This window comes from Salmo salar, chromosome ssa10 (assembly GCF_905237065.1).
Source record: "Salmo salar chromosome ssa10, Ssal_v3.1, whole genome shotgun sequence".
NCBI classification, from domain to species: domain Eukaryota; kingdom Metazoa; phylum Chordata; class Actinopteri; order Salmoniformes; family Salmonidae; genus Salmo; species Salmo salar.
In genome coordinates, this window is record NC_059451.1 from 59658663 (window position 1) to 59685150 (window position 26488).

Here is a 26488-nt window from a genome sequence, read left to right on the forward strand (position 1 = left end):
TGGCAGCCATACCCCCTGTCTCCCAGCAGCACACCAGAGAATTCACCTGTCAACACAAAATCTCATCATTACTACCTCATAAACACAGTGATATTCTTGACACAGCCATGATGTTATAAATAGGGGTTGTGTGGCTTACCTTGTGATAGGCACTGATAGATTTCAGAGGCCCAAAAGATTCTGGAGTCATGGACTGAGCCAGGCCATTTTGCCACAACATTGCTGATCACACAGTCAGCATTGCAGACCATCTGAAATCATAAGATGAGGAATATTACACCAATCAATGCACATCACTGGCAATGCAGAGTGTTCGTCAATGGACAATATCAAAAAGTTATGTTCACCTGAACATTAATGCTGTGAAAGGATTTCCTATTCACAAAATCGGCCTCATGGGCACCTGAGGGGGCTTTTATCCTTATGTGTGTGCAGTCCACTGCACCAATGACATTGGGGAAACCTGTCACACAAAGTAATGAGTATCCTACTATGTGTTAACAGTTGTCCTGTAATTTGTAGATCCTCTTACCTGCAATCCTATAGAACTCCTCTTTGATGTCACAGAGTCTTCTGTGGCCAGGGAAGGAGATGAAGACATCTGCTAATGCTTTGATAGCCAGACACACACTCCTTATTGTGCGGCAAATTGTGGCCTTGTTCAGCTGTTCTGCATCCCCCACTGAGTACAGGAAGGCTCCACTAGAAAAAAAGCGCAAGGCCACACAAACCATTTGCTCCACACTCAGTGCATGGCTCCGTGCAGTGCGGTGCTTAATCCTGGGACCCAGTAGTCTGCATAGATACCTGATGCCATCTGCAGAAAACCTGTATCTTTCATATAGATGGTCATCAGGGAAGGCCAGTGGGTCCAACCGGTCCCTGAAGACCCTTTCTCGCCTGAAGGCTCTCCTCAGCACAAGTGCTTCTTCATCCACCACATCTCGCACGAATGGGCATGCCATTGTCAGAGCAGAAAGGAACACACAATTTTGGGCCTTCATATAGGCTAGTGGCCACACCTGGTGCTGGGGGGTGGGCAAAAGAGGGCGATGCCTTATAACGATGACTTGGTTGTACTGATTGCTGGGAAAATAAAAAAACCTTAGAAAGATGCCACCGTCCTGTGTGCTCACAATAAGAGCTCATATGTCATGGCTCACTTGACTTTACGAGAATATACCTAATTTTTATTTTGAGCTGTGTCATCTTCTTGGAGCTGGGGGAGGAAAGAAAAATAATGATTAATACATTTGTGTTACAGTTAGCATACAGTGTACATTGAAGGCATATCTCACCTCCCTCTCAAGTTTTTTTATTTCAAGGTCCAGTTTCCTAATTGTCCTCTTTTTTATTTCGGACTCCAGTGCAAGATTTTCCATCTTTTTCTTCTTGTACTGAATGTCTATGTCTGCCAGTTCTATTTGGCGCCGGAGGTGGTTGCCATACAACTTTCTGATAGCTTGTGAGCTCTGTGAACACAATACAATTAGCGCAGCTGGAATTTGGCAGGATGTGGTGTCCTTTTATTAATACGCACTATGTTGCCAGGCTGGTTTTCCCACTGTATAGCATCTGGGTCCTGTAAAAGAAATTAGATTTTTTGATTTTGATGAGGACTCCTCACCATTGTAGAGTAAATAGTACTTTCACAGTCTTAACATGATACCTCATGCCTTCTGGAATCCAGAGAGATGGTCTCCTCCTCATCATCGTCTCCATCATGTGCTGTTGCTGCTGCACTGGGGCCTTCACCCTATCACATTTAATCGGATTCATATTGAAGCTAGTAGACAAGACATGCCAGGCCTACAGTATGCCTTTGATGGAGTACTCACTGGATCAGCATCGTCTGGTGCTTGTGCTGGTGGCTCTAACAGGAACACAGTGCTGCCAGACACTGCAAGGCAATAGGTAAACCAAAGTCAGACAGTCCAAATTGATTCAATATGAATGTGGTTGTATCCCATGTAGAGATGGAAGGACATACCTTGAATGAAGCGGGTGGCATCTTGGGAGGAACCTATGCTCGTCTCTTTCCCCCCAGGGATCCCCTCTAAGACGGGCCTGCCTTTATTTAGCTCCAAGGCCATGTCCTCTGCTGGGGTAAGGTCAGCCTTTGGTGACCCACCACCCGTGCCTTGTCTGTGGGTATTCTTTTTCACTGCTAAAACAGTACAGACAATGTGTGAGCAGGCACCTTCTGGGTACAATATATGCTTGTGCTTTGTTAAATATTAGTCAGGGACCATACCATTCTGCAGAATGTTCTTGTATTTGATTTTGACCTGCTGCCATGTCCGTTTTGGCCCGTTCATGTTTAATCTACACACACACACACACACACACACACACACATTTAATGGAGTCACACTGCAAAAAATTACTTGGTATTTTTGTCTTGTTTTCAGTAAAAATATCAAAAAATCTATCATAGCTTTATACAGTGTGATGGAGTTACTTTACACAATTTCACTCATATCTGCAGTGCATTTCAATTAAAAATTTAACCGTTTCATAATTACAGTACAACTGCATTTTTGGAGATGTGAATTAAATATTTGAATTGTAATTGTGATGTTTCAGCGGAGCGGTGACTGTGTAATTGTGCACTACTTACGCATTCAGGCGGTCTGCAATACTTTGCCACGCTTTTTCTCTTTGCTTTATCACTGTGGCGGTGTTGCCTTTCTTCTTAATTATATATTTTACCTCCTCGTATGCCTCCATGAGGATTTGTGCTTCCGACGGGGAAAAGTACGCGGCTCTAGTTGCCATGGTAAATCAGTTAATCTGTGATCTGTGGCGGGGTCTATTTGAGTGAGCCGTGAGCGCGCACCTATCCAGGATTGGTTTCACCTGGCTTAATGAATCCGTGTCTGCTCATCCTGGCTTGGTCTTTGTGCAACCAATTAAGCCTGGACGCACATGTTTTTGGCTTCATTGAGCTCAGCTGAGTCATTTATCCCGGATGTCTTAATTCTACTTTTGTGCAACAGGCCCCTGGTCAACACTTAAATATACAACAGTATTATTATTATTATTATTATTATTATTATGAATAAACCGACTGGACGTCAGGTGATATAATAGTCAAGCTAGACGGAATAACAAGTTAGTCTGGTTAACACTTAAATATCCAACAGTATTATTATTATTATTATGATGATTAAACCGACTGGACGTCAGGTGATATAATAGTCAAGCTAGACGGAATAACAAGTTAGTCTGGTCTGGTCAACACTTAAATATCCAACAGTATTATTATTATTTATTATTATTAATATTAAACCGTTTTGAAAAGTTGCTTTATAAGGGGGGGGGTCGTCAATATTTACAACAGGTGTGGACTTTACTGTGAAATGCTTACTTACGAGCCCTTCTCCAACAATGCACAGTTAAAACAGTAGGAAAAGGATTAGAAACAGAAAATAGTAAGACAATAGCCAGTGGAGACCCGTTTTTTTGCATGTTATTTTGGCGTTAATACGTGTCACATCAGTTAGCAAACAATGTAAAAAATAAATATATATATTATTTAAAAAATCATTGTGTTAAAAAAGCCGCATGCAAACTTGGTCTCTTTTTTTTGTTTTCTTGAGTAAAGCAGCTCCAAAATGCAGGTGTTTCAGCCCAGCTCAGTGCTTTCTGTGGTGGAGGGGCAGCCAGGGGAAAATACGGAGCGTTGCGCCATGATTGGCTCACTGTTCTGTCGCACATGGGGACACTAAGTCAACGCCAAATCTAAGGGTAGAGCTCTAAAATTCAAGGCCCTTTGGGTGCTGCCATAGAGTTGCATTAGAAGTGCCCATCCAAGAAGTCTTAAGGTCATTGGCCATAGATGCAGTGGGTTAACTCGTATACTTGCGTTCTCTGTCCTCAATTGCGTTTCCTCGTCTCCTTCTCAAAACCCATTGAATGAGAAGGTCAGAGGTCCCTACCCTCTCACCTTCTTATCCAATGTGTTTTGAGGAGGAGGTCGAGGACGTGAGGAATGTGGGAAATGCAGTGGTACTCCCTCTCAAAGCCCATTGGAGCAGGGAAGGTTCCTCAACTCCCTCACAAAGCCCATTGGTGGAGAGCAGGGAAGGATCCACACCTCCCTCTCAAAGCCCATTGGTGGAGAGCAGGGAAGGATCCGCACCTCCCTCTCAAAGCCCATTGGAGGAGAGCAGGGAAGGATCCGCACATCCCTCACAAAGCCTATTGGTGGAGAGCAGGGAAGGATCCGCACCTCCCTCTCAAAGCCCATTGGTGGAGAGCAGGGAAGGATCCGCACCTCCCTCTCAAAGCCTATTGGTGGAGAGCAGGGAAGGATCCTCCCCTCAGGCTACAATGCACTTTCAACGAGAGGCAAGTAGTGGAGTAAACAAGGACAGAGGAAGCCAGAATGAGATGTCTAGTAAATCACACACACACTGCTTGTAGAGTTTACTGGTTATAATGGTGTCATTATTGGAAAGATTTACTTGACCGAACCCATTGTATTATATTATTGTATTAAAACATATAGAACAGGACTGTTTAACATGGCTATAAATGATAGAGAAGTTGGACTAAACCACAAACAGACCTGCTACTAGGCAGGACAAAGAGACATGCTGTGTCCATATGGCATTTAGAATGACATGTAGATGGTGTGTTGTTGCTAGGGGGGGAGTTATGGTCTCATTGTGTTGTTGCTAGGGGGAGTTATGGTCTCATTGACATGGTAGATGTTGTTGCTAGGGGAGTTACGGTCTCATTGACATGTAGATGTTGTTGCTGGGATGGTCTCATTGTGACGTGTAGCTGTTGTGTTGTTGCTAGGGTGAGTTGTGGTCTCATTGTGACATGTAGATGTTGTGGTGTTGCTAGGGGGAGTTTTGGTCTCATTGTGTTGCTAGGTGTTGTGTTGTTGCTAGGGGGAGTTATGGTCTCATTGTGTTGCTAGGTGTTGTGTTTCTAGGGGGAGTCTTATTTTTGTAACTGTGAAGCTGGAAGAAAATTATATTTGAATGTTTACCAAACCATTTTGAAATGTTGAACCTGGTGTCTGGTCCCTGTATTTATAGAAAGAGCCAAGTACAGAAATAGTTTCACTAATATCCTACTAGTCAGTGACGACTGTATTGAGTTTGACAGCGTCTATGTGAGTTTTCTTCCAGTATTATAGACACCCCTTTCCAGTATTATAGACACCCCTTTCCAGTATTATAGACACCCCTTTCCAGTAGTATTATAGACACCCCTTTCCAGTAGTATTATAATAGACACCCCTTTCCAGTATTATAGACACCCCTTTCCAGTATTATAGACACCCCTTTCCAGTATTATAGACACCCCTTTCCAGTATTATAGACACCCCTTTCCAGTATTATAGACACCCCTTTCCAGTATTATAGACACCCCTTTCCAGTATTATAATAGACACCCCTTTCCAGTATTATAATAGACACCCCTTTCCAGTAGTATTATAATAGACACCCCTTTCCAGTAGTATTATAATAGACACCCCTTTCCAGTAGTATTATAGACACCCCTTTCCAGTAGTATTATAGACACCCCTTTCCAGTAGTATTATAGACACCCCTTTCCAGTAGTATTATAATAGACACCCCTTTCCAGTAGTATTATAATAGACACCCCTTTCCAGTAGTATTATAATAGACACCCCTTTCCAGTAGTATTATAATAGACACCCCTTTCCAGTAGTATTATAATAGACACCCCTTTCCAGTAGTATTATAATAGACACCCCTTTCCAGTAGTATTATAATAGACACCCCTTTCCAGTAGTATTATAGACACCCCTTTCCAGTAGTATAATAGACACCCCTTTCCAGTAGTATTATAGACACCCCTTTCCAGTAGTATTATAATAGACACCCCTTTCCAGTAGTATTATAATAGACACCCCTTTCCAGTAGTATTATAATAGACACCCCTTTCCAGTAGTATTATAGACACCCCTTTCCAGTAGTATTATAATAGACACCCCTTTCCGTAGTATTATAATAGACACCCCTTTCCAGTAGTATTATAGACACCCCTTTCCAGTAGAAAGTATTATAATAGACACCCCTTTCCAGTAGTATTATAATAGACACCCCTTTCCAGTAGTATTATAATAGACACCCCTTTCCAGTAGTATTATAATAGACACCCCTTTCCAGTAGTATTATAGACACCCCTTTCCAGTAGTATTATAGACACCCCTTTCCAGTAGTATTTTAGACACTGTCCTGGGATTTCCTGACTTCTCTATAGAGGAACCCCTCCCCTTCCTGTTGTATAGCTTGTAAACGTTACAGATCAAATCATGTTTCTGTGGGAGTCTCAGCTTTTCATAGATCGTTTTTAATAGCTGGTCGCTCAAACCATTCAGACTCTATGGTTGTTGTAAAAAGCCCCTTGGAGATCTTCCCTTGTCTCACAAACAGCGCTGTAACTCAGCCTCTGTTATTAATCACACAGACTCATGGGACCAACGGATGCAGGAGAAATGGATGAATCTAATGGTGCAGAAGTTCGGGTTCCCACATGGCCATGTTACAGATCTTGGTTAGGGTTCCCACATTGCCATATCTCCACGTTACAGATCTTGGTTAGGGTTCCCACATTGCCATATCTCCACGTTACAGATCTTGGTTAGGGTTCCCACATTGCCATATCTCCACGTTACAGATCTTGGTTAGGGTTCCCACATTGCCATATCTCCACGTTACAGATCTTGTTCACAGGAGACCTCTGGTACTTAGTTAGGGTTCTACTTAGTTATCTGTATCTCCTAACACCTGTGTGTAATTGGACGAAGGACGCCAGAAAAGTGTTGTCACTGAAAAATACTGTCGGCTACAGACTATTCTGATGTGTGTGTGTGTGTGTGTGTGTGTGTGTGTGTGTGTGTGTGTGTGTGTGTGTGTGTGTGTGTGGTCAGTTGATCCGGCCCCGTCCACTAAGCGGTCAGAGTTCAGGAAGCAGAAACCTCAGTTGTTCCAGGAAGCCATCACCGCTGGTGACCAGCCACTCAGGAACCAATCACAGGCATCGTCAGAACGGAGCCTCGGCCAATTGGAAGGCCCGCCTGTGACGTGTGACAGAGAGGACATAGAACACCTGCTGGCGGATGAGCCAATCAGTGAGTAGCTCCTCCCTCTTCTCAGCCGTTGGGGGGGAGAGAGAGGGAGGGAGGGAGATGGAGAGAGAGAGTGAGTTGTCTCTTGTCGTTGATATATTTGTATCCCTGTGTAGCTCCCAAGGCTAAGCGTCTGAGGCAGGATGTGGCCAAGAAGCTGTTTGAGGTGTCTCAGGTTGATGACATCACGCCCCCATCGTCTCCAGAGGAGTTCCATCGACCTCCGAGCAGCAGGTAGGACCGTGGGGTCAATGGTCATACTGGGACCAGCCCTCTGATAACCCACTAGTACATCAACTAGAACCAGCCCTCTGATAACCCACTAGTACATCAACTAGAACCAGCCCTCTGATAACCCACTAGTACATCAACTAGAACCACAGCCCTCTGATAACCCACTAGTACATCAACTAGAACCACAGCCCTCTGATAACCCACTAGTACATCAACTAGAACCAGCCCTCTGATAACCCACTAGTACATCAACTAGAACCAGCCCTCTGATAACCCACTAGTACATCAACTAGAACCACAGCCCTCTGATAACCCACTAGTACATCAACTAGAACCAGCCCTCTGATAACCCACTAGTACATCAACTAGAACCAGCCCTCTGATAACCCACTAGTACATCAACTAGAACCACAGCCCTCTGATAACCCACTAGTACATCAACTAGAACCACAGCCCTCTGATAACCCACTAGTACATCAACTAGAACCAGCCCTCTGATAACCCACTACTACATCAACTAGAACCAGCCCTCTGATAACCCACTAGTACATCAACTAGAACCACAGCCCTCTGATAACCCACTAGTACATCAACTAGAACCAGCCCTCTGATAACCCACTAGTACATCAACTAGAACCAGCCCTCTGATAACCCACTAGTACATCAACTAGAACCACAGCCCTCTGATAACCCACTAGTACATCAACTAGAACCAGCCCTCTGATAACCCACTAGTACATCAACTAGAACCACAGCCCTCTGATAACCCACTAGTACATCAACTAGAACCACAGCCCTCTGATAACCCACTAGTACATCAACTAGAACCAGCCCTCTGATAACCCACTAGTACATCAACTAGAACCACAGCCCTCTGATAACCCACTAGTACATCAACTAGAACCAGCCCTCTGATAACCCACTACTACATCAACTAGAACCAGCCCTCTGATAACCCACTACTACATCAACTAGAACCAGCCCTCTGATAACCCACTAGTACATCAACTAGAACCACAGCCCTCTGATAACCCACTAGTACATCAACTAGAACCACAGCCCTCTGATAACCCACTAGTACATCAACTAGAACCACAGCCCTCTGATAACCCACTAGTACATCAACTAGAACCAGCCCTCTGATAACCCACTAGTACATCAACTAGAACCAGCCCTCTGATAACCCACTACTACATCAACTAGAACCAGCCCTCTGATAACCCACTAGTACATCAACTAGAACCAGCCCTCTGATAACCCACTAGTACATCAACTAGAACCAGCCCTCTGATAACCCACTAGTACATCAACTAGAACCACAGCCCTCTGATAACCCACTAGTACATCAACTAGAACCAGCCCTCTGATAACCCACTAGTACATCAACTAGAACCCAGCCCTCTGATAACCCACTACTACATCAACTAGAACCAGTCCTCTGATAACCCACTAGTACATCAACTAGAACCACAGCCCTCTGATAACCCACTAGTACATCAACTAGAACCAGCCCTCTGATAACCCACTAGTACATCAACTAGAACCAGCCCTCTGATAACCCACTAGTACATCAACTAGAACCACAGCCCTCTGATAACCCACTAGTACATCAACTAGAACCACAGCCCTCTGATAACCCACTAGTACATCAACTAGAACCAGCCCTCTGATAACCCACTAGTACATCAACTAGAACCAGCCCTCTGATAACCCACTAGTACATCAACTAGAACCACAGCCCTCTGATAACCCACTAGTACATCAACTAGAACCACAGCCCTCTGATAACCCACTAGTACATCAACTAGAACCAGCCCTCTGATAACCCACTAGTACATCAACTAGAACCACAGCCCTCTGATAACCCACTAGTACATCAACTAGAACCACAGCCCTCTGATAACCCACTAGTACATCAACTAGAACCAGCCCTCTGATAACCCACTAGTACATCAACTAGAACCAGCCCTCTGATAACCCACTAGTACATCAACTAGAACCAGCCCTCTGATAACCCACTAGTACATCAACTAGAACCACAGCCCTCTGATAACCCACTAGTACATCAACTAGAACCACAGCCCTCTGATAACCCACTAGTACATCAACTAGAACCACAGCCCTCTGATAACCCACTAGTACATCAACTAGAACCAGCCCTCTGATAACCCACTAGTACATCAACTAGAACCAGCCCTCTGATAACCCACTAGTACATCAACTAGAACCAGCCCTCTGATAACCCACTAGTACATCAACTAGAACCACAGCCCTCTGATAACCCACTAGTACATCAACTAGAACCACAGCCCTCTGATAACCCACTAGTACATCAACTAGAACCAGCCCTCTGATAACCCACTAGTACATCAACTAGAACCAGCCCTCTGATAACCCACTAGTACATCAACTAGAACCACAGCCCTCTGATAACCCACTAGTACATCAACTAGAACCAGCCCTCTGATAACCCACTAGTACATCAACTAGAACCACAGCCCTCTGATAACCCACTAGTACATCAACTAGAACCACAGCCCTCTGATAACCCACTAGTACATCAACTAGAACCAGCCCTCTGATAACCCACTAGTACATCAACTAGAACCACAGCCCTCTGATAACCCACTAGTACATCAACTAGAACCAGCCCTCTGATAACCCACTAGTACATCAACTAGAACCAGCCCTCTGATAACCCACTAGTACATCAACTAGAACCACAGCCCTCTGATAACCCACTAGTACATCAACTAGAACCAGCCCTCTGATAACCCACTAGTACATCAACTAGAACCACAGCCCTCTGATAACCCACTAGTACATCAACTAGAACCACAGCCCTCTGATAACCCACTACTACATCAACTAGAACCAGCCCTCTGATAACCCACTAGTACATCAACTAGAACCAGCCCTCTGATAACCCACTACTACATCAACTAGAACCAGCCCTCTGATAACCCACTAGTACATCAACTAGAACCACAGCCCTCTGATAACCCACTAGTACATCAACTAGAACCACAGCCCTCTGATAACCCACTAGTACATCAACTAGAACCAGCCCTCTGATAACCCACTAGTACATCAACTAGAACCAGCCCTCTGATAACCCACTAGTACATCAACTAGAACCAGCCCTCTGATAACCCACTAGTACATCAACTAGAACCAGCCCTCTGATAACCCACTAGTACATCAACTAGAACCAGCCCTCTGATAACCCACTAGTACATCAACTAGAACCAGCCCTCTGATAACCCACTAGTACATCAACTAGAACCACAGCCCTCTGATAACCCACTAGTACATCAACTAGAACCAGCCCTCTGATAACCCACTAGTACATCAACTAGAACCACAGCCCTCTGATAACCCACTAGTACATCAACTAGAACCACAGCCCTCTGATAACCCACTAGTACATCAACTAGAACCAGCCCTCTGATAACCCACTAGTACATCAACTAGAACCAGCCCTCTGATAACCCACTAGTACATCAACTAGAACCAGCCCTCTGATAACCCACTAGTACATCAACTAGAACCAGCCCTCTGATAACCCACTAGTACATCAACTAGAACCACAGCCCTCTTATAACTAGTACACCACAATACACATCAAAAAACAATAAACACATTAAAATAAATACACATTAAATGTGGACCGATTTAATCAGCATGGCCAATTTAATTAGGGACTATTTCAAGTTTTTCATATCAATCGGTAATTGGCCTTTTTTTGGACACCGATTATGGCCGATTACATTGCAATCCACGAGGAGACTGTGTGGCAGGCTGACTTCCTGTTTGGCAAACTCCCAAGAGAGCTGTCATGTGCCTTTTACTGAGGAGTGTCTTCCGTCTGGTGACTCTACCCATAAAGGCCTGATTTGGTGGAGTGCTGCAGAGATGGGTGTCCTTCTGGAAGGTTCTCCCATCTCCACAGAGGAACTCTGGAGCTCTGTTAGAGTGACCAACAGGTTCTTGGTCACCTCTCTGACCAAGGCCCTTCTCCCCCGTTTGCTCAGTTTGGCCGGGCTGCCAGCTCTAGGATGAGTCTTGGTGGTTCCAAACTTCTTCCAACCCTAACCCGTTTTTATCCTAATTAGTTAATTAAAGCAAATGTATTTTTGTATCCACTCTCGTTGGACTTTGGCTGAAATATTCTACTTCAATTTCTAAACAGTTTTGTGAATCTTAGCTAAACAAGGAAGCCTTGAAAATGGGTAATAATAATTATTAAGGTGAGTACTATCCTTTTATGGAGCAGCAGCACGAACTGATTTCCATGCTTTTTGAATATTTCCCGATAACCCAGTTTGTTTTGTTTAACATTGCTATTGAGCCAATTTGTCGCCCCCCCTCTATGGATTTTTTTTGTCTATTGCTAGAAAACCATTCAGGACTTATTTTTCTGTAAACAGCCTGAAAGAAAAGCTTTGACTGACTATCATTTCTCTGATCATTCAGAACGTTTTCCCCCCCCCCTATCAGCATCCAGCCCAGTTTCATTGTGAAAAGGCTTAGAAGTTCTTTCAAAACATATAACATGGTGAATTAAATGCATCAATTATGTCATTTTCTTCCTGTAATGAGGCCAGTGTCTGAATTAATTTGTTGTGGCCTAGAGGAGGAAGTAGAGCCCTTCAGGTTCAATAGCAGAGTCCAGAATGACCCCTCTACCCTGTCTGTCAGCTCTGAACACATGATAACCTCTATATTAATACCAGAGTCCAGAATGACCCCTCCACCCCTCTACTCCCCCCCTCTACCCTGTCTGTCAGCTCTGAACACATGATAACCCTCTATATTAATACCAGAGTCCAGAATGACCCCTCTACTCCCCCCCCCCACCCTGTCTGTCAGCTCTGAACACATGATAACCCTCTATATTAATACCAGAGTCCAGAATGACCCCTCCACCCCCCCACCCCCCTCTACCCTGTCTGTCAGCTCTGAACACATGATAACCCTCTATATTAATACCAGAGTCCAGACTAACCCTGTATATTATGTTATATATATATAATATTATAATATATTAATGAACTATATATTATTTATTACATTATTGATGTAATTCCAGTTCAGGAAGTAAACTCCTAATTCCCAGATAAATCCAAGTCTGATTTTACGATTTTGTTTAGTCACATTTGAAAGTCCATCTGAAACGATTCTGTGTTCAATAGGTGGTTTACAGCTATCTATCTATCTATCTATCTATCTATCTATCTATCTATCTATCTATCTATCTATCTATCTATCTATCTATCGATCGATCGATGCCAATCAAAGTGTGTTTCTGTGTAGATAGATAGATGTATAGATACATAGATCTGCACCATTCTGTCTATCCGTATTAGTTATAGAGGCCGCAGTCAATGTCAATATGTGGAACTCTCAAATCAAAGTGTGTTTGTTTGATTGTGTTTGTTTGTGTGTAGACCCCAGCCAGTCCCGGTGATCTTGGACATCAGTGGCTTCGCAGCCATCCAGGAGTCTCCTCGGAGAGTCGCCGCGGCAACGTCGTCGTGTCACGTTCTGAAGCGCCCCCCGGCCGAGGGGGGATACGTTAGCGTGACGGACCAGACGGGAAACCGGGTCTACCTACGGCAAACAGACGACCTGAGGGGAAAGGTAAACGATCAGCCAATCACTGAGCTACAACCTGATCCACCAATCACCTCTCTGTCTCTCTCTCTGTCTGTCTCTCTCTCTGTCTCTCTCTCTGTCTCTCTCTCTGTCTCGCTCTCTGTCTCGCTCTCTGTCTCGCTCTCTGTCTCGCTCTCTGTCTCGCTCTCTGTCTCGCTCTCTGTCTCGCTCTCTGTCTCGCTCTCTGTCTCGCTCTCTGTCTCTCGCTCTCTGTCTCGCTCTCTGTCTCGCTTCTGTCTCGGCTCTCTCTCGCTTCTGTCTCTCTCTCTCTCGTTCTGTCTCTCTCTCTCTCTCTCTGTCTCGCTCTCTCGCTCTCTCTCTCTCTCTCTCTCGCTCTCGTCTCTCTCGCTCTCTGCCTCTCTCTCTCGTCTGTCTCTCGCTCTCTCTCTCTCTCGCTGTCTCTCTCTCTCTCTCTCTCGCTCTGTCTCTCTCTCTCTCTGCTGTCTCTCTCTCTCTCTCGCTGTCTCTCTCTCTCTCTGTCTCTCTCTCTCTCTCTCTCTCTCTCTCTCTCGCTGTCTCTCTCTCTCTCTCTCGTCTCTCTCTCTCTCTCTCTGCTCTCCTCTCTCTCTCTCGCTGTCTCTCTCTCCTCTCTCTCGCTGTCTCTCTCTCTCTCTCTCGCTGTCTCCCTCTCTCTCTCGCTGTCTCTCTCTCTCTGCTGTCGCTCTGTCGCTCTGCTCTCTCTCGTCGCTCTCTCTCGCTCCTCTGCGCTCTCTCCGCTCTCTCTCTCTTCGCTCCTCTCTCGCTCTCTCTCTCTCTCTCTCCTCTCTCTGCGCTCTCTCTCTCTCTCGCTGTCTCCTCTCTGTCGCGTCTCTCTCCTCTCCTGTCTCTCCTCCTGTGCTCTCTCTCTGTCGCTGTCTCTCTCTCTCTGTCGCTCTCTCTCTCTCTGTCGCTGTCCTCTCCTTCGTCTCGCGCTCTCTCTCTCTCTCTGTCGCTCTCTCTCTCCTCTGTCGCTGTCTCTCTCTCTCTGTCGCTGTCTCTCTCTCTCTCTCGCTCTCTCTCGTCGCTCTCTGCGCTCTCTCTCGCCGCTCTCTCGCTCTCGCTCTCTCTCCGCTCCTGTCTCTCTCTTCGCTCGCTCTCTGTCTCTCCCTCTCTCTCTCTCCTGGTCTCTCCTGTCCCTCTCTCTCTCGCTCCTCTCTCTGTCGCTTCTCTCTCTCTCTCTCTCTCTGTCGCTTTCTCTCCTCGCCGCTCTCTCTCTTCGCTGTCTCTTCTCTCTTCGCTTTCTCTCTCTCTCTCGCTCTCTCTCGCCGCCTCCTCTCTCTCGCTCGCTTCTCGCGCCTCCTCTCGCGCTCTCTCGCGGCCTCCCCGGCTGTCCGCTCTCTCGCTGTCTCTCGCTGCTCTCCTTCTCTCGCTCTCTCTCGCTGTCTTCCTTCGCGCTTTCCGTCTCCGCTCGCCCCCGCGCCGTGCCCTCTCTCGCTGTCTCCCGCTCTCTCGCTGTCTCTCCTCGCTCGCTCTGTCGCTGTCTCTCTCTCGCTCGCTGTCGCTTGTCTTTCGCCCTCGCTGTCTCTCTCTCTCTCGCCGCTCTCGCTGTCTTCTCTCTCGCTGTCCTCCGCTCCTCTCGCTCCTCCGTCCTCTCGTTCTCGCTTGTCGCTCCTCCGTCCTCGCTGCCTTCGCTCTCCTCCTCCTCGCTGTCCTCGCTCGCTCTCGCTGTCCTCGCGCTCTTCCCTCGCTCCTCCGTGCCGTCGCGCTCTCGCTGTCCTCGCTCTCGTCGCGCTCCGCCTGTCTCTCGCTCCGCTGCCCTCGCTGTCTTCCCTCGCTGTCCTCTTCGCCGCTGTCGCTTCGCGCTCTCGCTGCCCTCCTCGCGCCGTTGTTCTCTCCGCTCGCCGCTTGCGCGCCCTCGTCGCCTTCGCTCTCCTCGCCGCTTTCGCTCCCCGCTCCCGCCGCGCTCGCGTCCTCGCCCCCGCCTCTCCCCGCTCCCGCTGTCTCGCGGCTCGCTGTCGCTCTGCCTCGCTCCGCTGCTCGCCTCGCTCTCTCGCTCGCTCCGCTCGCTCTCGCTGTCGCTCTCTCTCGCTCTCGCTGTCTCGCTTCGCCTCTCGCTGTCTCTCTCGCTCTCGCTGTCTCTCGCTCGCTCTCTCGCTTCGCTGTCTCGCGCTCTCGCTGTCGCTCGCTTCGCTCTCGCTGTCTCTCGCTTGCTCGCGCTCTCGCTGTCTCTCGCTCGCGCTCTCTCTGTCTCTCGCTCGCGCTCTCGCTGTCTCTCTCTCGCTCGCGCTCTCGCTGTCTCTCTCTCTCTCTCTCGCTGTCTCTCTCTCGCTCTGTCTCGCTCTGTCTCTCTCTCTCTCTCTCTCTCTCTCTCTCTCTCTCTCTCTCTCTCTCTCTCTCTCTCTCTCTCTCTCTCTCTCTCTTATTTATATATTTACTGGGTCTTATAGGCTGTGGACCCCAGTCACCTCTCTCTCTGTCTACCTTATTTACTGGGTCTTATAGACTGTGGACCCCAGTCACCTCTCTCTCCGTCTACCTTATTTACTGGGTCTTATAGACTGTGGACCCCAGTCACCTCTCTCTCTCTGTCTACCTTATTTACTGGGTCTTATAGGACCCCAGTCACCTCTCTCTCTCTGTCTGCCTTATTTACTGGGTCTTATAGACTGTGGACCCCAGTCACCTCTCTTTCTGTCTACCTTATTTACTGGGTCTTATAGGCTGTGGACCCCAGTCACCTCTCTCTCTGTCTACCTTATTTACTGGGTCTTATTGGACCCCAGTCACCTCTCTCTCTGTCTACCTTATTTACTGGGTCTTATAGACTGTGGACCCCAGTCACCTCTCTCTCTCTGTCTACCTTATTTACTGGGTCTTACAGACTGTCGACCCCAGTCACCTCTCTCTCTGTCTACCTTATTTACTGGGTCTTATAGGACCCCAGTCACCTCTCCCTCTGTCTGCCTTATTTACTGGGTCTTTATAGACTGTGGACCCCAGTCTCCTCTCTCTCTGTCTACCTTATTTACTGGGTCTTATAGACTGTGGACCCCAGTCTCCTCTCTCTCTTTGTCTACCTTATTTACTGGGTCCTTATAGACTGTGGACCCCAGTCTCCTCTCTCTCTCTGTCTACCTTATTTACTGGGTCTTATAGACTGTGGACCCCAGTCACCTCTCTCTGTCTACCTTCTTTACTGGGTCTTATAGGCTGTGGACCCCAGTGCTCTTCGTAGCTCCCATAATGCATTGGGTTTGCTGGCTGTTCCCATTGAGGTCCTGAGAGAACAGGTGGCCGAGAAGGTGAGCGCGCGCGCACACACACACACACAGTGTTGTTTGATAGCTGACTGTTTCTGACTGTTTCTGACTGTTTCTGACTGTTTCTGTCTGTTGCTGCAGCGTCATCGCCAAGTGGTGGAGGAATCTCAGCGCCTAACAGAGCTACTCAACAGGTACGTGTGTGTGTGTGTGTGTGTGTGTGTGTGTGTGTGTGTGTGTGTGTGTGTGTGTGTGTGTGTGTGTGTGTGCATACAGTACCAATCAAAAGTTTGGACACCTACTCATTCAAGGGTTTTTCTTTATGTAGAATAATAGTGAAGACATCAAAACTATGAAATAACACATATGGAATCATGTAGTAACCAAAAAAGTGTTAACTAAAATCTAAAATATATTTAGATTTGTTTTCTCCAGTAGCCACCCTTTGCCTTGATGGCAGCTTTGCACACTGTTGGCATTCTCTCAACCAGCTTCACCTGGAATGCTTTTCCAACAGTCTTGAATGAGTTCCCACATGCTGAGCACTTGTTGGCTGTTTTTCCTTCACTCTGCGGTCCAACTCATCCCAAACCATCTCAATTGGGTTGGGGTTGGATGATTGTGGAGGCCAGGTCATCTGATGCAGCACTCCATCACTCTCCTTCTTGGTCAAATAGCCCTTACACAGCCTGGAGGTGTGTTGGGTCACTGTCCTGTTGAAAAACAAATGATAGTCCCACTAAGCCCAAACCAGAATGGATGGCGTATCGCTGCAGAATGCTGTGGTGTGCCTTGAATTGCTGGTTGTGTGCCTTGAATTCTAAATAAATAACTGACAGTGTCACCAGCAAAGCACCATCACACCTCCTCCTCCATGCTTCACGGTGGGAACCACTCATGCGGAGATCATCCGTTCACCTACTCTGCGTCTCACAAAGACATGGCGGTTTCAACCAAAAATCGCAAAATTGGAGTCAACAGACCAAAGGACAGATTTCCACCGGTTTAATGTCCATTGCTCGTGTTTCTTGGCCCAAGCAAATCTCTTCTTCTTATTGGTGTCCTTTAGTAGTGGATTCTTTGCAGCTTTTCAACCATGAAGGCCTGATTCACACAGTCTCCTCTGAACAGTTGATGTTGAGATGTGTCTGTTACTTGAACTCTGTGAAGCATTTATTTGGGCTGCAATTTCTGAGGCTGGTAACTCTAATGAACTTATCCTCTGCAGCAGAGGTAACTCTGGGTCTTCCTTTCCTGTGGCGGTCCTCATGAGAGCCAGTTTCATCATAGCGCTTGATGGTTTTTGCGACTGCACTTGAAGAAACTTTCAAGGTTGAATTTTTCCAGATTGACTGACCTTCATGTCTTAAAGTAATGATGGACTGCTGTTTCTCTTTGCTTGTTTGAGCTGTTTTTGCCATTAATATGGACTTAGCCCTATTTGGTAAAAGACCATCTTCTGTATACCACCCCTACCTTAAAGCATTAAGAGGGAAAGAAATTCCACAATTTAACTATTAACCTGTTAGGGCTAGGGGGCAGTATTTACACGGCCGGATAAAAAACGTACCCGATTTAATCTGGTTATTACTAATGCCCAGAAACTAGAATATGCATATAATTATTGGCTTTGGATAGAAAACACCCTAAAGTTTCTAAAACTGTTTGAATGGTGTCTGTGAGTATAACAGAACTCATATGGCAGGCAAAAACCTGAGAAGATTCTGTACAGGAAGTGCCCTCTATGACCATTCCTTGGGCTTCTTGACTCTTTTTACTGAAAACTTAGGATCTTTGCTGTAACGTGACACTTCCTACGGCTCCCATAGGCTCTCAGAACCCGGGAAAAAGCTGAATGATGTCGAGGCAGCCCCTGGCTGAAAAACATTAGCGCCTTTGGTAAGTGGTCTATCAGAGGACAATGAGACTGAGGCGCGTGCACGAGGCGACCCCATGTTTTTATTTTCTCTCTCTTTGTACTAAAACACAGATTCCCGGTCGGAATATTATCGCTTTTTTACGAGAAAAATGGCATAAAAATTGATTTTAAACAGCGGTTGACATGCTTCGAAGTACGGTAATGGAATATTTAGAATTTTTTTGTCACGAGACGCGCCGGGCGCGTCACCCTTCTTTACACTTCAGATAGTGTCTTGAACGCACAAACAAAACAGAGGATATTTGAACATAACTATGGATTATTTTGAACCAAACCAACATTTGTTATTGAAGTAGAAGTCCTGGGAGTGCATTCTGACGAAGAACAGCAAAGGTAATAACATTTTTCTTATAGTAAATCTGACTTTGGTGAGGGCTAAACTTGGTGGGTGTCTAAATAGCTAGCCCTGTGATGCCGGGCTATCTACTCAGAATATTGCAAAATGTGCTTTCACCGAAAAGCTATTTTAAAATCGGACATAGCGAGTGCATAGAGGAGTTCTGTATCTATAATTCTTAAAATAATTATGTTTTTTGTGAACGTTAATTTAGTAAATTCACCGGAAGTTTGCGGGGGGTATGCTAGTTCTGAACGTCACATGCTAATGTAAAAAGCTGGTTTTTGATATAAATATGAACTTGATTGAACAAAACATGCATGTATTGTATAACATAATGTCCTAGGCATGTCATCTGATGAAGATCATCAAAGGTTAGTGCTGCATTTAGCTGTGGTTTGGGTTTATGTGACATTATATGCTAGCTTGAAAAATGGGTGTCTGATTAATTCTGGCTTGGTACTCTGCTGACATAATCTAATGTTTTGCTTTCGTTGTAAAGCCTTTTTGAAATCGGACAGTGTGGTTAGATTAACGAGAGTCTTTAAAATGGTGTAAAATAGTCATATGTTTGAGAAATTGAAGTAATAGCATTTATAAGGTATTTGAATAACGCGCCACAGGATTCCACTGGCTGTTACGTAGGTGGGACGATTTCGTCCCACCTTCCCTAGAGAGGTTAACAAGGTACACCTGTTAATTGACATGCATTCCAGGTGACTACCTCATGAAGCTGGTTGAGAAAATGTCAAGAATGTGCAAAGTTATCACCAAGGCAAACGTTGGCTACTTTGAAGAATCACAAAGATATAAAATATATTTTTGATTTGTTTAACACTATTTTGGTTACTAGATGATTCCATATGTGTTATTTCATAGTTTTGATATCTTCACTATTATTCTACAAGGTAGAAAATAGTAAAAATAAAGAAAAACCCTGGAATGAGTAGGTGTGTCCAAACGTTTGATTGGTTCTGTGTGTGTGTGTGTGTGTGTGTGTATGTATATATAGATACGAACACACACACGATAGATATTGTCGTTTCTGTACATTATTACTTGTTTATAGCATAAACGTGTGTGTGTGTTCAGTCAAGTGGATGAAGAGTTTGGAGAGCTGGACGGCAGACGGAGAGAAGAGGGGGATCGAGAGGAAGAGGAGGAGGAGGAATCTTCCCGTCTCTGGGTGGATCAGTTTTCTCCTCAACACTACACTGAACTACTCAGCGACGACGTGAGTGGTGGTGGTTGGGGAACGTGAGTGGTGGCGGTTGGGGACTGGTGGCCTGTGATTGGTAGGTAGGTATAATTGTGTGTGTGTGTGTGTGTGTGTGTGTGTGTGTGTGTGTGTGTGTGTGTGTGTGTGTGTGTAGTTCACCAACCGCTGTCTGCTGAAGTGGCTGAAGCTGTGGGACCAGGTGGTGTTTGGACGAGAGAGGAAGACACGCCCACCCCCAGCCGAGAGGCCCGACCAGAGCACCGCCAATCAGGACCGGGGACGCTTTCATTCCACCAATAAGGGCCGGGGACGCTTTCATTCCACCAATCGGAGCCAGGGAAACTTTAATCAAGCCAATCAGAAATTTAAAACCAAGACTCAGATCACTGAGGAGATTCTGGAGGCCGAACTGGACCAATACAAAAGACCCAAATACAAGGTAGGTAGACCCACACAGATTGTTAAATACAAGGTAGGTAGACCCACACAGACTGATAAATACAAGGTAGGTAGACCCACACAGATTGTTAAATACAAGGTAGGTAGACCCACACAGACTGATAAATACAAGGTAGGTAGACCCTCACAGACTGATAAATACAAGGTAGGTAGACCCTCACAGACTGATAAATACAAGGTAGGTAGACCCACACAGACTGATAAATACAAGGTAGGTAGACCCACACAGACTGATAAATACAAGGTAGGTAGACCCACACAGACTGATAAATACAAGGTAGGTAGACCCACACAGACTGATAAATACATGGTAGATGGACCCACACAGACTGATAAATACAAGGTAGGTGGACCCACACAGACTGATATTTTTACGTCATTTAGCAGACGCTCTTATCCAGAGCGACTTACAGTAGTGAATGCATACAGTTTTTTTTCCTGTGCTGGCCCCCCGTGGGAATCGAACCCACAACCCTGGCGTTGCAAACACCATGCTCTACCAACTGAGCTACAGGGATGGCTGATAGATACAAGGTAGGTGGACCCACACAGACTGATAGATACAAGGTAGGTGGACCCACACAGACTGATAAATACAGGGTAGGTGAACCGACGCAGACTGATAAATACAAAGTAGGTGGACACATACAGACTGATAAATACAAGGTAGGTTGCCCACACAGACTGATAAATACAAGGTAGGCTGTTCGTATATATACTAGTAGGTTAATATAGCTGGTTAATCTGTCCTCCTCCCGCTAGGTGGTGCTGCTGTCAGGTCCTCTGGGGGTTATAGAGCTGTTAGTATATATACTAGTAGGTTAATATAGCTGGTTAATCTGTCCTCCTCCCGCTAGGTGGTGCTGCTCTCAGGTCCTCTGGGGGTTATAGAGCTGTTAGTATATATACTAGTAGGTTAATATAGCTGGTTAATCTGTCCTCCTCCCGCTAGGTGGTGCTGCTGTCAGGTCCTCCAGGTTTAGGGAAGACCACTCTGGCCCACATCATCGCTAAGCATGCTGGGTACAACGTGGTGGAGATTAACGCAAGGTGAGTTTAACGACTTCAACAGGTTGGTGTTGTGGTTTCCCATAATAACTAAGGTGGTGTTGATGCTGTAGTTTCCATAGTAACTAAGGTGGTGTTGATGCTGTGGTTTCCCCATAATAACTAAGGTGGTGTTGATGCTGTGGTTTCCCATAATAACTAAGGTGGTGTTGATGCTGTGGTTTCCCCATAATAACTAAGGTGGTGTTGATGCTGTGGTTTCCCCATAATAACTAAGGTGGTGTTGATGCTGTGGTTTCCCATAATAACTAAGGTGGTGTTGATGCTGTGGTTTCCCATAATAACTAAGGTGGTGTTGATGCTGTGGTTTCCCATAATAACTAAGGTGGTGTTGATGCTGTGGTTTCCCATAATAACTAAGGTGGTGTTGATGCTGTGGTTTCCCATAATAACTAAGGTGGTGTTGACGCTGTGGTTTCCCATAGTAACTAAGGTGTTGTCGACGCTGTGGTTTCCATAGTGACGACCGCAGTGCGGAGCTGTTCCAGAAGCGTATCGACACAGCGACCCAGATGAGGTCAGTGCTGGGAGCCAATGAGAAGCCCAACTGTCTCATCATCGACGAGATCGACGGAGCGCCCGCCGTAAGTCCCGCCCACCGCTCCGTCCCCTGCCCTTCTATTGGACCCACTCTCACCTAGCCTCATCTCGAGAGTAACACCTCTCTCTCTCTCTCTCTCTCCTCTCTCTCTCTCTCGTCTCTCCTCTCTCCTCTCTCCTCTCTCCTCTCTCTCTCTCTGTGATTGGTCGGCCAGGCTGCCATCAGCATCCTATTGGCCACTCTGAACAGGAAGGACAGCCAGGGGGCGGAGTCAGAGGCGGAGCCTCTAAAGAAGAAGAAGAAGAGAGACTCGGTCCTCCTCCGTCCAATCATCTGCATCTGTAATGACCTGTAAGAGACGGAGGAGGGAGGGGTTTTTATCTCTGTATCTGTGATCTGATTGGTTCTCTGTCCTGTCAAGGTACGTTCCAGCCCTGAGGCCTCTGAGGCAGCAGGCGTTTCTATTGGCCTTCCCTCAGACACAGCCTTCCCGCCTGGCACAGAGATTGGCTGAGGTAATCTCTTGTTTTCGTTTTCTAATGTTGGTGATGCAACATGTCAGACCAGCAATGATGGGTGTCAATATTAATGTGTGGGTTATATCTCCAGGGGTGATGAAGGCTGACATGTCAGACCAGCCATGATGGGTGTCAATATTAATGTGTGGGTTAGATCTCCAGGGGTCATGGTATGAAGGCTGACATGGGGACTCTGATGGCTCTCTGTGAGAAGACTGACAACGACATCAGATCCTGCATAAACACACTGCAGGTACACACACACACATACACACACACACACACACACTGTGTTTCCAGATCATAACAGCTACCATGTATTACAACAATATCAAGGGTCCGAACACTGATCCCTGAGGAACACCTGTCTGTACACATTAACACACAGCTGATAACTCGGATGGAAAATTTACTGAGGACGATAAGGACGATATCGTCCTCTATCTGCCATATCTTCAATATTAGCCTACTAGAGAGTGTGTTGCCCTCAGGCCTGGAGGGAAGCTAAAGTCATTCTGCTACCTAAGAATAGTAAATCCCACTTTACTGGCTCAAATAGCCCACCAATCAGCCTGTTACCAACCCTTAGTAAACTTCTGGGGGAAAAAATGGTGTTTGACCAGATACAATGCTATTTTACAGTAAACAAATTAAGTCTTTCTGCACGCTTGTAGGGAAGGACATTCAACAATCACAGCACTTACACAAATGACTGATGATTAGCTGAGAGAAATTGATGATAAAATGATTGTTGGGGCTGTTTTGTTAGACTTCAGTGCAGCTTTTGACATTATCGATCATAGACTGCTGCTGGAAGAACGTATGTGTTACGGCTTTAATGCTATAATGGCTTTACACCCCCTGCTATAATGGCTTTACACCCCCTGCTCTAATGTGGATAAAGAGTTACCTGTCTAACAGAACACAGAGGGTGTTCTTTAATGGAAGCCTCCCCAACATAATCCAGTTAGAAGCAGGAATTCCCCAGGGCAGCTGTTTAGGCCCCTTGCCTTTTTCAATCTTTTACTAACGACATGCCACTGGCTTTGAGTAAAGCCAGAGTGTCTATGTATGCGGATGACTCAACACTATACATGTCAGCTACTACAGCAACTGACTGTGTTGTAGTTCCTCCACGGTCGAGGGAAGAGACAGCTGGACGTGTTTTACTGTGTTGTAGTTCCTCCACGGTCGAGGGAAGAGACAGCTGGACGTGTTTTACTGTGTGTTGTAGTTCCTCCACGGTCGAGGGAAGAGACAGCTGGACGTGTTTTACTGTGTGTTGTGTTGTAGTTCCTCCACGGTCGAGGGAAGAGACAGCTGGACGTGTTTTACTGTGTTGTAGTTCCTCCACGGTCGAGGGAAGAGACAGCTGGACGTGTTTTACTGTGTGTTGTGTTGTAGTTCCTCCACGGTCGAGGGAAGAGACAGCTGGACGTGTTTTACTGTGTGTTGTGTTGTAGTTCCTCCACGGTCGAGGGAAGAGACAGCTGGACGTGTTTTACTGTGTGTTGTGTTGTAGTTCCTCCACGGTCGAGGGAAGAGACAGCTGGACGTGTTTTACTGTGTGTTGTAGTTCCTCCACGGTCGAGGGAAGAGACGGCTGGACGTGTTTTACTGTGTGTTGTGTTGTAGTTCCTCCACGGTCGAGGGAAGATACAGCTGGACGTGTTTTACTGTGTTGTAGTTCCTCCACGGTCCAGGGAAGAGACAGCTGGACGTGTTTTACTGTGTGTTGTAGTTCCTCCACGGTCGAGGGAAGAGACGGCTGGACGTGTTTTACTGTGTGTGTTGTGTTGTAGTTCCTCCACGGTCGAGGGAAGAGACAGCTGGACGTGTTTTACTGGGTGTGTTGTAGTTCCTCCACGGTCGAGGGAAGAGACAGCTGGACGTGTTTTACTGTGTGTTGTGTTGTAGTTCCTCCACGGTCGAGGGAAGAGACAGCTGGACGTGTTTTACTGTGTGTTGTAGTTCCTCCACGGTCGAGGGAAGAGACAGCTGGACGTGTTTTACTGTGTGTTGTAGTTCCTCCACGGTCGAGGGAAGAGACAGCTGGACGTGTTTTACTGTGTGTTGTGTTGTAGTTCCTCCACGGTCGAGGGAAGAGACAGCTGGACGTGTTTTACTGGTGTTGTGTTGTAGTTCCTCCACGGTCGAGGGAAGAGACAGCTGGACGTGTTTTACTGGTTGTGTTGTAGTTCCTCCACGGTCGAGGGAAGAGACAGCTGGACGTGTTTTACTGTGTGTTGTGTTGTAGTTCCTCCACGGTCGAGGGAAGAGACAGCTGGACGTGTTTTACTGTGTGTTGTGTTGTAGTTCCCCCACGGTCGAGGGAAGAGACGGCTGGACGTGTTTTACTGTGTGTTGTGTTGTAGTTCCTCCACGGTCGAGGGAAGAGACAGCTGGACGTGTTTTACTGTGTGTTGTGTTGTAGTTCCTCCACGGTCGAGGGAAGATACGGCTGGACGTGTTTTACTGTGTGTTGTGTTGTAGTTCCTCCACGGTCGAGGGAAGATACGGCTGGACGTGTTTTACTGTGTGTTGTGTTGTAGTTCCTCCACGGTCGAGGGAAGAGACGGCTGGACGTGTTTTACTGTGTGTTGTGTTGTAGTTCCTCCACGGTCGAGGGAAGAGACAGCTGGACGTGTTTTACTGTGTGTTGTAGTTCCTCCACGGTCGAGGGAAGAGACGGCTGGACGTGTTTTACTGTGTGTTGTGTTGTAGTTCCCCCACGGTCGAGGGAAGAGACAGCTGGACGTGTTTTACTGTGTGTGTTGTAGTTCCCCCACGGTCGAGGGAAGAGACAGCTGGACGTGTTTTAATTGTGTGTTGTGTTGTAGTTCCCCCCACGGTCGAGGGAAGAGACAGCTGGATGTGTTACTTGTGTTGTAGTTCCTCCACGGTCGAGGGAAGAGACAGCTGGACGTGTTTTACTGTGTGTTGTGTTGTAGTTCCTCCACGGTCGAGGGAAGAGACAGCTGGACGTGTTTTACTGTGTGTTGTAGTTCCTCCACGGTCGAGGGAAGAGACGGCTGGACGTGTTTTACTGTGTGTTGTGTTGTAGTTCCTCCACGGTCGAGGGAAGAGACAGCTGGACGTGTTTTACTGTGTGTTGTGTTGTAGTTCCTCCACGGTCGAGGGAAGAGACAGCTGGACGTGTTTTACTGTGTTGTAGTTCCTCCACGGTCGAGGGAAGAGACAGCTGGACGTGTTTTACTGTGTTGTAGTTCCTCCACGGTCGAGGGAAGAGACAGCTGGACGTGTTTTACTGTGTGTTGTGTTGTAGTTCCTCCACGGTCGAGGGAAGAGACAGCTGGACGTGTTTTACTTGTGTTGTAGTTCCTCCACGGTCGAGGGAAGAGACAGCTGGACGTGTTTTACTGTGTTGTAGTTCCTCCACGGTCGAGGGAAGAGACAGCTGGACGTGTTACTGTGTTGTAGTTCCTCCACGGTCGAGGGATGAGACAGCTGGACGTGTTTTACTGTGTGTTGTGTTGTAGTTCCTCCACGGTCGAGGGAAGAGACAGCTGGACGTGTTTTACTGTGTGTTGTGTTGTAGTTCCTCCACGGTCGAGGGAAGATACGGCTGGACGTGTTTTACTGTGTGTTGTGTTGTAGTTCCTCCACGGTCGAGGGAAGAGACAGCTGGACGTGTTTTACTGTGTGTTGTGTTGTAGTTCCTCCACGGTCGAGGGAAGAGACAGCTGGACGTGTTTTACTGTGTGTTGTGTTGTAGTTCCTCCACGGTCGAGGGAAGAGACAGCTGGACGTGTTTTACTGTGTGTTGTGTTGTAGTTCCTCCACGGTCGAGGGAAGAGACAGCTGGACGTGCAGTCGGTCCAGTCCATGAGGATCGGCCAGAAGGATCAGAATAAAGGAATGTTCAACCTCTGGCAGGAGATCTTCCAACTGCCACGCATCAAACGGTATTATAACAAACTATACTACTACTAACCATTACTAACTAACTATTTGTTATCTTCCTGGTTGACCGTATTTGGTGTCTTCCTGGTTGACTGTATTTGGTGTGTAGGAAGCGTGTGGGGGAGGAGCTGGATGAGGGGCTTAGAGAAGGAGGCGGGGCCGAGAGACTACAGCACATTCTTCACCTGGCCTCATCCACCGGAGAGCACGACAAACTCACACAGGTAACACACACACACACGCGGACAGCAGGACAGCAGGACAGCAGGACAGCGCACAGCAGGACAGCGCACAG

At 46.7% G+C, this 26488-nt stretch overlaps 1 protein-coding gene across 1 annotated transcript in view; it reads left to right on the forward strand.

Moving 5' to 3' along the window:
• Window positions 1–26488, forward strand: part of LOC106589977 (chromosome transmission fidelity protein 18 homolog) — a 39264-nt gene that overhangs the window by 1780 nt on the left and 10996 nt on the right. The window contains exons 2-15 of the mRNA XM_045688004.1: window positions 6920–7120; window positions 7234–7351; window positions 12802–12994; window positions 16138–16230; window positions 16330–16382; window positions 19557–19698; window positions 19838–20122; window positions 21095–21192; window positions 21671–21794; window positions 21966–22102; window positions 22173–22266; window positions 22424–22522; window positions 26065–26195; window positions 26303–26417. Coding sequence (XP_045543960.1) covers window positions 6920–7120; window positions 7234–7351; window positions 12802–12994; window positions 16138–16230; window positions 16330–16382; window positions 19557–19698; window positions 19838–20122; window positions 21095–21192; window positions 21671–21794; window positions 21966–22102; window positions 22173–22266; window positions 22424–22522; window positions 26065–26195; window positions 26303–26417 — 1883 coding nt within the window. The remainder of the gene's footprint in view (window positions 1–6919; window positions 7121–7233; window positions 7352–12801; window positions 12995–16137; window positions 16231–16329; window positions 16383–19556; window positions 19699–19837; window positions 20123–21094; window positions 21193–21670; window positions 21795–21965; window positions 22103–22172; window positions 22267–22423; window positions 22523–26064; window positions 26196–26302; window positions 26418–26488) is intronic.